This window comes from Arvicola amphibius, chromosome 4 (assembly GCF_903992535.2).
Source record: "Arvicola amphibius chromosome 4, mArvAmp1.2, whole genome shotgun sequence".
In the NCBI taxonomy this organism is placed as follows: Eukaryota; Metazoa; Chordata; class Mammalia; order Rodentia; family Cricetidae; genus Arvicola; species Arvicola amphibius.
In genome coordinates, this window is record NC_052050.1 from 30,690,056 (window position 1) to 30,707,179 (window position 17,124).

Here is a 17,124-nt window from a genome sequence, read left to right on the forward strand (position 1 = left end):
CGATGAAAACTGTGGAGTCACTAGGTATAAAGACCATAGCATTGTTGCTGCCTGGATGTACAACAGGTCAATTTCTTTACCTTGTTGTCAGGCTTGGTTTGGGGTGGGAGGTGAGAATAGTAATACCTATGCCATCATAGTTATTACAAAGACTAATGAACACAAGTCTAATTCATTCACTAGCTGCCTAGGGGGAAAATAGAGCTGATTTGTTATTTCTATGTCTTTCCATACCAGATTTTCACAGTTAGCTGTAGGCAAACAATCAAACTGTGTGTCTTGTGTATGTGACTGTCTTGTGTGTCCACTTCTCTCTTCTCTGCCCATTGCTTTAACCTACTCGGTGACCCTTTCACAACTTAACTTGAACAGTCTTTTAAGCCCATTTAGATTTGGACTGAAACCACGGATAGGTTAACATGAGTTCACCTGATGTTAGGGACCCTTAATTGTAAGTCAGGCACCAATTTGAAAACAGATCTCAAGATGCATCCTTAAAGTTGAGAAACAGAATTTCCTTCCCTCTCTTTGCTCTCCCATGCCATTTCAGCCCATGGTAATCGTCTCTACCACACTGGGAATTTGCTACAGAGTTTCTTTTATGCTTAAAAATGGGGATTTATATTTCTTAACCTCATGACCAGCAATTAGATGTCATGACAACAAAAGAGTCTTTCTTGCTGTTAGCAGAATTGTAAAAATTCTGCTACACTAAAGTCAACCCTTCCCAAGGTTTAATTCCATTTGGAACTAAAAGTCAGTGACAATTTTTTTTATATCTACTCTTAACACCTATAAGCTATATTAAAGATTTTGCATAGAATGTTGAGGATGTGTTAAAGGTTTAGAGGAAGACTCTTTATTTTCATATGTGCTTCTTATGTTCTTAAGAAAGAGAATGCAAATCATTCTGTACTTAGAGACAGATGCTCTGAGAAATTAAAAAAAATTAAAACACTGCATAAAGATGTGACATTTCAAAAAGTTTTTTCTCTTCCTCTTGTTTCTATGTAGAACTAGTAAAATACCATTTAAGAGTGTATTTAGAACAGTGACAACTTAGATAGGAAGGATTGACATAAAATTGTAGAAATTTGTCTTTAAAACTGGCATATTAAATCGTTTCTCGAGGGCTGGCCCCTGGTGGCATCTAACTTTACATCCTGGCAAACAGGAAAAAGCATATCTGCATAATTAAGCTGCATTGAAAACATACAGGGAAATGGATAAGGAGAGTATTTTGTTTAACTCTTTAAAAGTCCACATTTACTGCTAGAAACTCAGTCCTTCTGTAAAGTGGAACAGGATTTGGACTTTTTTTAGCTCAGAAAGTTGCATGTCCACTTCATCCTTCAGTGCATAAGTGTTAGAAGTTGCACTTAGCGTTTTTCCAAACTACTTCCACAGCGGTACTGTATTTTCCAGTCAAAGAAATATCATGGTCTTTCTGACTCTAATATTATTTCCCTTGCTTGAACAGGCAGGCTTTTACCTTCCAGTTACCAGGGCATTGAGGTGAGCATCATAATGGTTAGGACTCTGTCTTTAGGCTAATGTTTCCATGGGACTTCATAATGCAGAATTTACTATTCTGCATAGCATATCTTTCAACACTCAAGTAAAGCTGATTTATATGAAACATTTTAGACTTACAGGGGAAAAATTCATAAAAACAAAAGTAAGACCTGCCAACTGTTTAACCAGAATTATTTTTGAACAGCAGGAGCCCAGAACACAGCTTGTCAAATGAAAAGTTCTGTTCCTATTAGATCTCCAATTAATATGCACCCTGTTGTCTCCTAGATGTTGCTCCTGCCTGTACTGATGATGATTCTGGACCACAAGGAAAGAAGATTTCCCTAAATCCTTCTGTTCGCCTGAAGGCAGAGAAACTGGAAATGGTAAATCCCTTAAAATTTCGTTTTCTTCACAAGACAGCAGGAAAGAGCTGCCTTGTTCTTGGAGAGGAGAATGTTGTGGAGCCATTGGTTTCTTCAATTAGCTTATTCAATTAAATGAGTGACAGCTTGAGTTTCAATTATTTAATAACATTTAAGTTTGGAAGTTCATAGTAGTTCACTAGTGTAAAGTACAATAAAACCTTTGGTTACTAATCTGACATGCAAATTAGTTTCTCTTTGGCTAGGATGATAGCTCAGTGCACGGTAATGTGCTTGTCATCTAAACATCTGAGTTCAGCCCCTTAGAACTCACATTTTAAAAAGCCGGGCTTGTGGAGAAGCACAGACAAGCAGGTCCCTGGAGTCCACTGGCCAGGGAGTAGTATTAGTTGGCTTTTATGGCAACTTGACACAACTGAAATCATCTGAGAAGAAGGATTTCCACTTGCAAACAAACAAAGTACAAATGCCATCCTCAAGTTGGCTTTTAGGCAAATATGTCAGGTATTTTCTTGATTAATTATTGATGTGGGTGGGTCCAGTCTACAGTGGGTATTGCCAACCCTTGGCAGTTGGTCCTGGGTTGTATAAGAAAGCAGGCTGAGCAAGCCATGGGTAGCAAGCCAGGAAGCAGACCCATCCATGGCCTCTGCTTCAGTTCCTGCCTCCAGGTTCTGCCTGGAGGTCCTGGCCTGCCTCCCTCTGGTTTTGACTTGAGAGTTGTAAGATCAAATAATGCTTTCTTCCTTGAGTTGCTTTGGTCATGGTGCTGACCACAGAAATAAAATCCCCAGCTAGGATGCCAGCTTAGCCTACATGGCAAGCTCCACGCCCTGTCTCAAAAAACAAGGTGGAAGGTGATTGAGGAATAACAGTCAATATTGTCCTCTGGTGTTCATACAGAGATGCGTGCCCATATATAGTACCCACCGTACCCACACTCAAAATATATGATATATTGAAAACTGTAACTGAAATTATAACAAAGTTTAGTAGCCTTCATATACAGTAGTAGTAAGTGCAATGAATTAATGCAACATTGTTCATTATTTTAAAAACTAAAGGATTACTAAATTGTTTTTTGTTGTTGTTGTTTTGTTTTGTTTTGTTTTTCGAGACAGGGTTTCCCTGTAGTTTCTAGAGCCTGCCCTGGAGCTAGCTCTTGTAGACCAGGCTGGCCTCGAACTCAGAGATCCGCCTGCCTCTGCCTCCCGAGTGCTGGGATTAAAGGCGTGCGCCACCATCGCCCAGCAGGATTACTAAATTGTAAAGAAGAAAGTAGTCGGGTCCACATGGAATTTAAAGAGATGATGGCAATGCACTAAGGTATTAACAGATATCCCCAGGAAGAATAAAGCGTTGAGAGAATCATGTACAAGTAACAGAAGATGAGTAAGACAAAAATAAATAAATAAATAAATAAATAAATAAATAAATAAATAAATAAATTTTAAAAAGGTGACAAGTGCTTTAAAATTGATGGAGTTTCTGAGGAGCTGAGAAGAAAACTGTACCACATTTGGATACAGTGCTGGAATTCAACACCCTCTGTCATCCTGTGAGATTAGATGCTGACTTTCATGGTTGTAGAAAAAATAAAATTGAATAGCTAGAACAAACACATTGTAATTAGAATAAACATAATTATTTTCATCTCTCTACCTTTGCTTGGTTCCAAGTAGTGCCTTTCTCACCACCAGCTTAAATCTTCCTATTGTTTACCTAAACCACACAAAGACTCAACCAAGAAAGAGAATTACAGGCCAATCTCACTCATGAACATTGACGCAAAAATTCTCAATAAAATACTGGCAAACCGAATCCAAGAACACATTAGAAAAATTATCCATTACGATCAAGTAGGCTTCATCCCAGAGATGCAGGGCTGGTTCAACATACGAAAATCTATCAATGTAATCCATCATATAAATAAACTGAAGGAAAAAAACCATATGGTCATCTCATTAGATGCTGAAAAAGCATTTGACAAAATTCAGCACCCTTTTATGATAAAGGTCTTGGAGAGATTAGGGATACAAGGGTCATTCCTAAATATAATAAAAGCTATTTACAGCAAGCCGACAGCTAACATCAAATTAAACGGAGAGAAACTCAAGGCTATCCCACTAAATTCAGGAACACGACAAGGCTGTCCACTCTCTCCTTATCTCTTCAATATAGTGCTTGAAGTTCTAGCAATAGCAATAAGACAACATAAGGGAATCAAGGGGATTCAATTTGGAAAGGAAGAAGTTAAACTTTCATTATTTGCAGATGATATGATAGTATACATAAGCGACCCCAAAAACTCCACCAAAGAACTCTTACAGCTGATAAACTTCCTATTGTTTAAATGATGATCAAATCTGTCTCTTTTCCCAGAATTTCCTGATTATGTTTGCTTACACAAATACTGCCATATTTTAATATTCATTAGCGGTAACTGCCATGCTATACTGCCTTATATTCTCTCTCTGTGTTCTGTTGATTAGATTGAATATTTCTTTATCCATAATACCTACTTGCTTAAGGGTTTGGTTAGTTGGTTGGTTGGTTGGTTGGTTGGTTGGTTGGTTGGTTGGTTGGTTGGTTGGTTGGTTGGTTTTGTTTTGCCATATAGCAGAGAACATGTGTCTTTTCTCACCTGTTACTAGTTTCCAAGCAGAACTACCCTAATGAAAGACAGTTCAACAAGAGGAAACTATGGGTTTTACTTCTCACAGAAACCTTCAAAATGAAAACCCTAATAAGCTGGGAAATCTCTGTACATTTGTGACTAGTTTTAGAACAAAGTCTGACCATTGAAGGATGACTAGGAAGTGGGGATATGAAATGAGCTAATAGTAATAAAAGAGGGAACTTTAACTGGTTTAGTTAACAGTGTACTGTTAGAACAAATGCAGAACACACACAGTAGATGGAAAATATACAACATGGTGATCTGTGATAATTTTTTTAAGTTTTTTCTTCATTTTACATGCCAACCACAGTTTCCCCCCCCCTTCCTCCCGCTCTCACCCCCCCATCCACTCCTTAGAAAGGGTTAGGCCTCCCATGATGAGTAACAAAGCCTGGCACAGTCCCTACCTGCTGCATCAAGACTGAGGAAGGCATCCCACCATTGAGAAGGGGCTCCAAAAAGCCAGCTCATAAGCCAGGGATAGATCCTGGTTCCACTTCCAGGGCCCCCACAGACAGATCAAGCCATACAACTGTCACCCACATACAGAGTGCCTGCTTTGGTTCATGTAGGCTCCCCAGCTGGCATTCTAGAGTCTGTGAACTCCCATGAGCTGGGGTCAGCTGTCTCCGGGTTTCCCTTTCATGATCTTGACCACCCCCCTCCCCGCTCATATACTCTCTCCTCCCTCTCTTTGTCTAGACTTCCTGAGCTTGGCCTAGTACTTTGGTGTGGATCTCTACATCTGCTTCCATCAGTTACTGGAATAAGATTCTATGATGACAATTAGGGTAGTCACCAATGTGATTACAGGAGAAGGCCAATTCAGGCCCCCTCTCAGCTATTACTAGGAGTCTTATTGGGGGCCATCCTTGTGGGTTCCTGGGAATTTCCATAGCACCAAGTTTCTCCCTAGCCTCACAATGGCTCCCTCCATCAAGATATCTCTTTCATTGCTCTCCCACTCCATCCCTCCCCAAATTCAACCATCCTGTAACCTCATGTTTTCATCCCCCATTCAGTCCTCTCCAGTCTCCCCCCTCCTGCCCCCAGTTTACCCAGGAGATCTCATCTATTTCCCCTTCCGAGGACAATCCATGTATCCCTCTTAGGGTCCTCCTTGTTACCTAGCTTATCTGGGGCTGTGTACTGTAGCCTGCTTATCCTTGACTTTACATTTGGTATCCACTTATGAGTGAGTACATACCATGTTTGTCTTTCTGTATCTGGGTTACCACACTCAGAATGATTTTGTCTAATTCCATCCATTTGCATGCAAATTTCATGATGTCATTGTTTTTTGCAGCTGAGTGATACTCCATTGTGTAAATGTACCCTGTTTTCTTTATCCATTCTTAGTTGAGAGGCATCTAGGTTGTTTCCAGGTTATTGCAAATGTCCCTGTGGTATGATTGAGCATTCTTTGGGTATATGCCCATGTTGTCTGAGGTTTTTGTCCTGCCCAGTTCCCACAATCGTTAAGTTCCAAAGAAAATCACACTGAGGTCTATATTAATGGTAAACTGATTGGCCCATTAGCTCAGGCTTCTTATTAACTCTTATAACATATATTACTAGCCCATTATTCTTATCTGTGTTAGCCCTTTTTCAGCAGGGCAGGTCACATCTTCCTTCTTCTGTGTCTGGGGTCACACTGCCAACCAGGAGTTCCTTCTTCCCAGAATTCTCCTATTCTCATTGACCTGCCTCTAGTTCCTGTCTGGTTGTTCCGCCTATACTTTCTGCCTGACTACTGGCCAATCAGTGTTTATTTAAAACATAATTGACAGAATATAGACAATTGTCCTGCACCATGCCCAAGAGTGGAATAGCTGGGTGTTGAGGTAGATTGATTCCCAATTTTCTGAGAAACTGTCGTATTGGTTTCCAAAGTGGCTGTACAAGTTTGCATTCCCACCAGCAATGGAGGAGTGATCCCATTACTCCACATCCTCTCCAGCATAAATTGTCATCAGTGTTTTTGATCTTGGCCATTCTGACATGTGTAAGATGGTATCTCAGAGTTGTTTTGATTTGCATTTCCCTGATGACTAGGGCTATTGAGCAAGTCCTTAAATATCTTTCGGCCATTTGAGATTTTTCTGTTGAGAATTCTCTGTTTAGATCTATACCCCCATTTTTAAATTTAGTAGTTTGGGTTTGTTGATGTCTAGTTTCTTGGGTTCTTCATATATTTTAGAAATCAGCCCTCTGTCAGATGATGTGGGCGTGGTAAAGATTGTTTCCCATTCTGTAGGCCACTGTTTTGTCTTATTTACTGTGTCTTTTGCCTTACAGAATTCTTTATATACAGATAACTTTTAAACATTATATAGAATAAAGCTTAATTTGTAAAAAAAAAATGTTTAATAAATGTAAGTTTATACACAGACATCATATTCAGGAAAAAAAAAAAAACCTGGAAAAGCACATAAACTGGTAATAGTTATTGTCCCCAGAGCAGTGGGTGCCAACATCAGGAGAATAGTTTTCTTTCTCAGAGGACATTGGGCAATATCTACTGTTTTGGTTATCAGTTGTGCAGACCAAATCCAGATTCCCAACCAGTACTAAAACTTTTATCTGAAAACACTATGTCCTAAAATTTAAATAATATTTCTAACAACTTGTGTGTCAATTTTTGATAGCAAACATGCAAAATATGTCTCATTTTCTGGTAACTAGAAGAATTCATATTAACAACATATTTCTGATATTGTTACAAATCTTCATTTGTGAAAACAACAAATTCTGTTCTGTTCAGAATGTAAGAAGCTAAGATTGTTTATATTTTGCTGGCATGTGCAAAAGAGTAATCATAGTTGCCATAGTTGAAGAACAATAGAGGACAGTAGAGTGGACACTATGTCTGTAGCTAATCACTGTCTTTTTTTTTAAATGAATTTATGATTTATCTATTTTGGTTTTACAAGACAGGGTTTCTTTGTGTAACAGCCCTAGCTGTCCTGGAACTAGCTCTTGTCAAAAAGGCTGACCGCAAACTCACAGAGATCCTTCTGTCTCTGCCTCCCGAGTGCTGGGATTAAAGGTGTGCTCCACTACCACCCAGCATCATCACCTCCTCTTATATACAAATGCAGTAGAAAATTTTATATGCATCTATAAAAGAAGAGATGTATAGTGTTTTATAATAAAAATGGTAATGTAATTATAAATGTCTATCAATCAGAATGGATAATAAATTTAAATATATTCATTCAATACAACAAAATAAGTGAATTATGTATGTAGGTAATACTAAGCAATTGCAACATAATTAAGATAAAATTAAAAATTTGTAGTTATCCTTTTAGGTTATATTATTTGTATAAAATTCTAAGTACACACATTCAAGTGGACATTAATTAGGGAACATATACCTACATACTAAGTAATAATAAAGAATGGGCAAGAGGAATGTGTTGACTTTAGGGTAGCATTTACTGTGATGATTGATAGAGGAAGCTTTCAACCCAATCTGTAGTCTTATTTCTAGAAAATATGTATGTACTTTAAATAAATATCATTGAATATTTTAAGGTAGCCAAGTACATAGGTGTTCTTTGTATTCTCTTTAAAAAACATAACTTTTTCAAGATAAAAAGACATACACATACACAAATGCTAAACATCTCTCTTGAATGTTATATTAACAGTAATTCTGGCTTTGTTATGGTAGATAAATGGTTCTAGACCAATCTTCAAAACACTTTAAGAATCTTTCCTGATACTCGACCTTCTTTCTGTGTCCTCCCACTGTGCCCAGTCAAATTGTGTGTTTGCCTATAAGATAAACAAATACTTTTGTTGATAGTGTGCCCTCTATACACCTGCGTTAAATAAAACCCTGCGCTTACCAAAATTATTTGCATGTTCTTCTCACCCTAAAGACCATATGATTTTTGAGGCTAGAGACTACGTTGTTTGTTGATACCATTGCACAGAATTGCGTGCCTGACAAACAGTAAGCACCAAACAAGTGTTTGTTTAAAGGATTTGAACATATTCCAAATGAGAAGATATTTGTCAAGCATAATTACCTTTAATAACTTTTGTTTAGGTTTAATTTAACTGACACAGTATGCTAAAATCCAGTGATAGGGCACCCAGTCAGTTCTTATGCATTCAAATTAGTTTGCAGTATATATAACTAGAGAATCCCAAATAGCAGTAGTTTCCTTTGGAAATAATGTTCTTACCATAAAGAAGTCCAGAAGAAAATAACCAGAGAGAAGCACAGAGACTCCAAGTGTCAGGGACCCACATCCCAGACTTTCAGATAAGCTGCCTATTTCACCATCATCATTGAGATGCCTTGTGAGTTAGGGTGCCTGATCACTTCTTTCTTTTTCCCCTTTTCTTAAGGCAAAGGGGAGAACCACTTCCTCTGCTTTTGATAGGAGACTTCCTGCATGCTCTCCAGCACTTCCCCATTGGCTAGCACATAGCCCCAGGACCTCATCAAAGTGGGCTGCAAATGTCTTTTAACTGGAAATTATGGTTGATTCTATCTAAGGCTAAAGATCATAGAAAGGACAGGAGAGTACAAGTGGGAGTATCTACTTTTTTTTTTTTTTAATTGTAAAGACAGAAGTTACTTTACCCCAAGAGAAATCAGGTCATTATCAGGTCAGCCTGCTGGAGAAATAAGTGTTAGGGAAACCTTTTCTTTATTTTCTTTGGAGTTATGTGTAGCCCTAAACCAGCCAAAATAAGAATATTTTCCATTTAACACAATTCTTTTTTTTTTTTTTTTTTTTTTTTTTTTGAGACAGGGTTTCTCTGTAGCTTGAGAGCCTGTCCTGGAACTTGCTCTTATAGACCAGGCTAGCCTCGAACTCACAGAGATCAGAGATCCACCTGTCTCTCCCGAGTGCTGGGATTAAAGGCGTGAGCCACCACCACCCGGCTCATTTAACACAATTCTATCAACTTCATTTCTAGTCTCAAGATAGTAACCAAATGCTTTTCATGTTTTTTTTTAATGTTATCTATAAATTTGACTTCAGTAAAAATTTTCTGCTATTTTTCTTCTGCAAAATCACATAGACTAGAGAATATTTCTTTTCTGGTCCTGCAGTCATGTTTGTAAATATGGCATTTGCCAAGATATTTGCTGTGGGGGTGGGAGGCAGCAGGCTCAGGAAGGTAATCGTTTATAGGGAGTTAACCTACAGTCAACAACCTTTCCAAGGGCTCTAATTCTGGTCACAGTTCCCCAGTGGTGATTTGATTTTCCACTACATTGTAAAATATGGTTCTAGTGAAATGTTTTACCCTTTGGAGGTTTGAAAATTGCTTCACGTAGTCCATTTCCTTCCAGGCTCTCAATTACCTCGGTATTCAGCCAACAAAGGAACAACATGAAGCTCTGAGACAGCAAGTCCAGGCCGACTCAAAGGGGACGGTGTCTTTTGGAGGTAATGCCTTCTGTGCACCATGTTGTATTATCACAGACAGTCGTGGAAGTTATTGTGACCCATTTTCCTTAAGACAACTTGCTCCTCAGAGGGAGAATGAAAACCACATCATGTTACTGCAAATTCCTTAATAGGTACATTAAAACGAGCCAGTGATGCTAACCTGGCTGGGTCAGCAAAACAGACCTTTATCAGGCCCCTTCAGAGCTAAATAGTATTAGTCGATCACCTTGTTTTGCATGTTTTATTTACTACTTTAATAATAAAAGAAATTAGTACAAAATACACAAATTTTAATTTCACTAATTACTTCTTCTTTTTTTCAGCTAGTGGAATAGGAAGTTTTTGTTGCGTAGAGTAGTTATTCTTAGAGATGGCATAGTGCATCAAGATTTCCACTCTTGGCATATTGATGGTTTCTCAGTAGCTCTTATTACAAATCTATATTTATTGATGTTTTATAAACCTGCATTTATACTTTCAAATGTAGCAATTTCTTCTCTTTTTTAATAGGATAACCCATACAATGGTTTGGAATTTTGATATCTATCACTAAATTATGAACCAAAAACTATTTCCTATTTGTCTATTCTACTACTTGAATGTAATGGTTACTTTCTTTCTAGCATTTTTCTATAGCACATATAATAATTGCTACATTGTATCATTTTAAAACATCTCTGTTGAAATAAAGAAGTTCACTTTTTATATTTAAAATAAGGAAAAACAGATACTTGGGGTCCCATCTCCTCTTGCAAATCATCCCCCAAATAACAGTAACAAACAGAAATATACATACCACTAAAACAACAAACCCCCACCACACACACACACACACACACACACACACACACAAACACACAATTTATAAGGACAGAGATGGGTGCAGAGAGAGGCAGGAGAAGCCCACGCATCTGAAGATGGAGGGCCCACAGGCAGGGTGAGCTAGTATAAAGTACCACTGTGACTTTAGGCTGCTTTAGGCTGCATATTGAAATCAGAGTTCTTAGACATGCTAATACATTTATTCATGCTAGCTTTTCCCTTTCTCAAGCAGTGTAGCACCTATTATTTCCTTAATCTTCCAGGGGGAATAGTACTTAACTTCATTAATAAATTAAACCAGAGCTACAGTAGAGCTATACTTACTAGCAGCAGGGGAATTTGGAGTTGTCTGTGCTGAGTCATTGCTCAAAACGTGTACCCAGATGCTCAGTGACATTTGCATCCATGTTTATAATCTTAGCAGGGGATTTAAGGCATGTCTCTCAAGAATCTAAACAAAAATGCCAGCAGACCACCAGGCTGTTTTTCTGATAATAAAATAATCTTTCCAGTTGACAAGGCTTGCTATGCACACATAATTTCCAGCCAAGTTTTTTAGTGCATTATTGTTAAACATAAACTCAAAAGTCAAAGATTTCTGGACATTTGATAAGATCACATAAAATATGGAACCCGAAGGTATCAGATGAACAGAAAAAAAGGAAACAGAGATGGTAAGAGCAGAAGATAACGTTAGATAAACTAATTAATAGCCTTAAAAAGATGAGAAAAGATAATTCACCCATGAAAACAGAGAACATTTATGAGGATCCTTTGACACTACAGTGTAACAGCTCCAATTAAAACTTACTGAGGACACATAGAGGAGCAGATCGTCCCAGTGTCCCTAAGTTATGGGCTGTTCTGATGCTCAGTTTGCCAATCGACCTCAGTAAGTTTAAGATTTGCTCATCTGTAGACTAGGGGATCTGCCTCAGAGGACAAAGGAATGGGGTCAGGATGGTCTCTAAGCACATACAGTTTTTGTATAGACTCGCTGTTGCTGTTAATATGAACCCTTTGATTCTTTCTTCCTGAAAAGCCATGTCATAATATTGCCTATTTTTCCAGAAAGCATTGTATGCATAATGTGAGATTTAGAGAATTAGATGTCTGTGATATGTTTGCCTTGTTGTTTCTTAACTGAATTATGTGACCAAGCTAATTGAAGGAGAGAAAAAATGGCTTCCCTATTATTTGAGTTTATATTTTCCTGTCACTTTGACCAATACAGTTTTAGGATAATTTATGTAGGTTAACTTGAAGCTCATTATTTTAACTTCCCAGAGAAGAAAGAAATACCTGTTTGGATGAAAATAAATGCTATGTTCTTAACAACATGTGTTAATTTCAGACTTTGTCCAGGTTGCCAGAAATTTGTTTTGCTTGCATTTGGATGAAGTAAATGTTGGTGTCCATGAAATCTCCAGTATCTTGGACTCACAGGTAGAGTATGCTATCTAAGTTTTATGTTTTAATCAAGTGTAGGGTTGAATGTTGTGGGGTCATATAAGTATGACCGTCTCTCCAGTTTCCACTGGCTTTTAATTTCTTAAATCACTTAGTTATTACCTGTGTGGTTGTATAGACTGAGCTTGGGCTTCTAGTACTCACACAGAGGTAGGACTTGAGCACCGCTGATCCCAGCCCTCGGCAGGCAGACAGAATCTCTAGGACCTTGCTGGCCTATTGAGCTGGCATGAATACCAGGTTCGATGAGAGACCTGGTCTCTAAAACAATGGTGGAAAATAAATGAGAAATATACCTGATGTCAGCCTCTTTCTCCATATGCATACACGTGTGTGCTCATGTACATGTTCAAAAGTGCACACAGGTTCACAAGCACACACAAAATTCTGTAAACAATACATGTTCCTTGAATAAATATGTAAAACTATAGATTAATCAAAAGTAGGTTTTTCAGTCTCCTGCTTTCTCAGGCCCCCGTGCTACATTCCACCCCTCAGATCAGCAGTATTGACCATCTGCCATGTGGGAAGGCATGCATTATCATTAGCTAGAAACAGAGTCATGCAAATGCCCATCCTAACCTGTCTGGAATTATTGCCTGTAAGTGCATACTCCATTATATATTACAGTCTGCACCGTTCCCATGAGACATAATGGTAAGGGCATATATTACTACAACTCTGTTATATATTACATTCTGCACCGTTCCCATGAGACATAATGGTAAGGACATACATTACTAAATCCAAGCTACTCTCCTCCACGTGTGTTCCATTTCAGTCACTAATGACAATCCCCTACTCAGAAAAGTCAGGGCAACCACACTTGGGCTATCTCAAACAAAACAAAGTTTTGCTAGATTTTATGTCTTAGTAAAATATAATTATGAAGCTTATTAACATTATAAGTCATTTAATCTACAGAACTTTGAAATTAACCTCATCAAATGGTTTAGTTCTTTCTGTTATGGATTGTTGGTATTTATTGTTTAAGGGAAACGTTCAGCCCAAATAGATACTGCATGTAATTTACATACAGAATTAACCCAGAATGTATTCTTGTTTATGTCTATATAACCTCTTGTCCTTGTTTCACTATCACCTAGGAACCTATCCTTCTCTGTTTTTCCTATTGACTTGAAAGCAAAATTAAGCATATAGTAAAGATCTAACTGTGTATGTAGCTTCTTTATCCTACTGTCTGTTCTATTTATTTCTCTTTGCTAGTACGTTATTCTTCAATTACTTAATACTGGGTTTATTGATACTATTAAGCTAAGAATGTTGTTATTGGCTTCTTGCTTTTTACTTAAAATTGATATTTTAGATGATTTTGCCATAATATCAAATATTTGTGGTTCTTACCTTATTGTAATTGCATTGAATTTATAGAATGATTTGGTTATGAACTGAGCATTTCTCAAATTTATATCTTTGTTCTTGTTTTGAAAAGAGAAAAGTATGACATGTTTCATATACATCTTAAATATTTCTATCAGGTTAACTACCCAATATGGTATAATTTGTGATATTATTAGAAAAAGAATTTTGATTTTTTATCACTAGATTTAATTTTATATGTCATGAGAATATACTGTTAGACACATACTTTAGATGTGTACAAATATTGAGTATCATCCTCTCTACTATACTTTCTTGTGTTTTCTTAACTCAATGGTGTATTATCCTAGTGTCTTTTGTTTCCAATAATTATACTTTTTGTAACACTTTACAATTCATTTAATAGAATTCAAATGCAATAGTTTTTAGTGTCTGTAATTGTTCCTTTAAATTTATACACTAATACTTTATACTTAAAAATTGGTCTTTCATTTTATATATTAGCTCATCCATTCTCTCCATACCTTGAATGATATCCTGCTATAGCTTTATATTTAATAGTTTTTTATTTTCTATTTAAGTTTATAAATAAGAAAAGTCCCTTGTCTTTTCCTCTAAAAATTTGCACACCAACCCAGTGTTCATAATTATAAAGCTCTAATTGTAGTAGTGCATTTTTTGTTCCTATAATGAACTGCCTAAAGCTGGTTAAGTTAAGAAGATTTTCTAGCTGGCAGCTCTACAGTCACACAGTTGAAGAGACTGGAGAGGGTCAGTTGTAGATGGGACGGCGGGCTGCGTCCCGCCACCCGGCTAGCTTTACCCAAAATAACAACACACAAATTGTGTTCATTTAAACACTGCTTGACCCATTATCTCTAGCCTTTTACTGGCTAACTCTCACATCTTGCTTAACCCATTTCTAATAATCTGTGTAGCACCACAAGGTGGTGGCTTACCGGGAAAGATTCAGCATGTCTTACCTGGTGGCTGGCTTCATGGCGACTCTCTCACTGCCTTCTTCCTCCCAGCATTCTGTTCTGTCTTCCCCGCCTACCTATGTTCTGACCTATCAGGCCAACCAGTTTTCTTTATTAATTAACCAATGAAAGCAACAGATAGATAGAAAACCCTCCCACATCAGTCAGTGGATGGACCTGTGGGGAAGGACTGTAGATAGATGGTATCACAAAGACAGGAACCCTCATGAGAAGAAGTGATCACATTTTGAAAACCAAAAAGCAATTACCTTTCAATAGGCCTCACATCCTGAAAAACCTCCACCTCATCCCTGCACATACAGGACCATGTCTCCAAAACATGAATCCTTTAAGAACAAACCACACCCAAGCCATAGCCTGATTGCTTTTAAATAATAGGTCTTATAGACAGGGAGCTTCAATACTGGTATTAGTTATATGTTTCTAGAAATGCAGAGTCTAGCTGCATGACTAGCTTATTGAAAAAAATAAACCTGATCCTCTAAAGATTACTTATGCCACATTTTTGTAACATTTCAAACCACTTTTTAAAAAATCAATAATTTATTTACCACTGATCATTTTACTCATCACGGTCACCCGAAAGCCTAGCTGCTCAGTTGCTTTGAGGAGAGGACCTGGCTATTCAGAATGAAGACACAGACTTATTAGAAGGAATCCTGTGACATTTAGCAAAAACTGAACTGTAGAGCCCTCTTTCCTTCTGCAGATGCTGCTCTTAAGCACTTAGCTACCGAACATTCCAGGCAGATGCGTCTGTCTCTTACTGCTGAAGAGTTCTCAAGGTTGATACACCCATTTCTCCAGCCAAGGCAATGCTGGTTCAAGATGTGCCAGTAACGTAGGGATCTGCGTGAGCATGCAGAGTTTTTTGAGCAGCTGCAAAGCGATGCACATGCTCTGAATGAGTAATTTGCTTCCTCTTACCAACAGGATTTTAGAGCAGATAAAGAGCGTAGTCAATCTGCAATACTTTGAAAGCAAAAGACCCATACTGATGGCAATGGTGCAAAATGCTCTGTGCCAAAATGATTTCCTGTTGAAGCTGTAGATCAAAATGTTGTGCAATAGTCATTATTAATTTATGGAATTCTATTTGTTGCCTTCTGCTCATTATCACACAGAAGACATTATTGTCAAGTGTGAGCTTTTCTTTTTTATCCAAATTGAATCCATAATGAGAATGTATTTCCCATCTCAGTCACATGTACAACTAAAGAAGTCTCTCAAAGCACACACTGAATTCTCGTTTACTATTATTGAATTCTATTTCATTAAAAATTTCATTTTGCAGTCCATGAGGGGATAAAATATCACAATTTTAACAGCACAATAGAAGTCACTGCTTGTTAAGTAGCTCACCAAAAACAAATAAAAACCAAGTTTTTGTTTCATTGGGTGAGTCCCAAAAGTGTTTAAATTCAAAAACAGTGGAGTGTCGACTCTGAAACAGCCGTTCTGTGGTAAATGATGTTGACAATCTATGGAGGTGGGGAAATTCCACCATGGCTCCCCCGCAGCCTTAGTTTCGCAATAATAGGGTCAAGTTTATAATTATTTTACATGGGATGCTTGTGTTCTCATTTTGTGGCTGATGAAGATAGGTGATGAATTCACATGGTCTTTTGTGGCTGGTAAAGATAGCTGATGTTTTTATTCCCTTTTTGTGTGAAAAGCAGAGACAGGAGTTTCAGACAACTGCTGCACATTAGGATGAAAGTGTCTAGTGATTCCCAGGTCCATTTCTGGGCTGTTGGAATGAGCTTTTGATTTAAATAGAGAAAGAATTGGGTCATGGCCAGGAGGTATGAGTAATTAAGTAGTCCTGGTCAGCGTGTGAGCCCACCCATCCATACCTGAGCTCTAGCACTACAAGTCCTTGAGCATCATCCACCGAGGATACTGGTTGCTATAAAAGAATCTGCTCCAGAGAACAGGCTCTGTACTGCAGTCAGTTGTTTTCCTTATGGGGTGGTGTGTCCTGTAGGCTTTCTGTTGCTTGGGAGTAAATTTAGTCACTTCTCTCGAGTCTGGCAGTCCCTGGACTGTACGGCATTTAAGGACAGTGACTCGTTTCTGTACCTTCAGCCTTGAAGAAAGATAAAGTGGTTCAGGTAGGAAAAGTCAAGCAGGAATTTGAGCCAAAGTAGAAATAGAATGTAATGAAGTAAAGAAGGAAAGACACATGTTTAAGCATAAATGTGGGAATATTACCAATGGCTATAGAGTTCCCTTTTCAGGTTCTTAGTCTCATAGCTAAAAGAATTTTAAAATGGAATTAGAAACTAAGGTCAAGGTCAATCTCAATTGTTGAAAGTGCTGCTTGTTTGTTTCCTGGCTGCCTGGCTGCCCAGACCCCCCAAATAATCACATAGAAATTTTATTATTTAAATCACTGCTTGGCCCATTAGCTCTAGCTTCTTATTGGCTAACTCTTACATCTTAATTTAACCCATTTCTATTAATCCGTGTATCACCACTAGACT

The 17,124-nt window shown here is 37.8% G+C and overlaps 1 protein-coding gene across 4 annotated transcripts in view; it reads left to right on the forward strand.

Moving 5' to 3' along the window:
• The window catches only part of Stxbp4 (syntaxin binding protein 4), a 155,353-nt gene that overhangs the window by 34,874 nt on the left and 103,355 nt on the right, over window positions 1-17,124 (forward strand). For all 4 annotated transcript variants that reach the window (XM_038325747.1, XM_038325749.1, XM_038325750.1 and 1 more), the window contains 3 exons: window positions 1,804-1,901; window positions 9,905-10,001; window positions 12,181-12,272. In XM_038325747.1, the coding sequence (XP_038181675.1) occupies window positions 1,804-1,901; window positions 9,905-10,001; window positions 12,181-12,272 (287 nt within the window). The remainder of the gene's footprint in view (window positions 1-1,803; window positions 1,902-9,904; window positions 10,002-12,180; window positions 12,273-17,124) is intronic.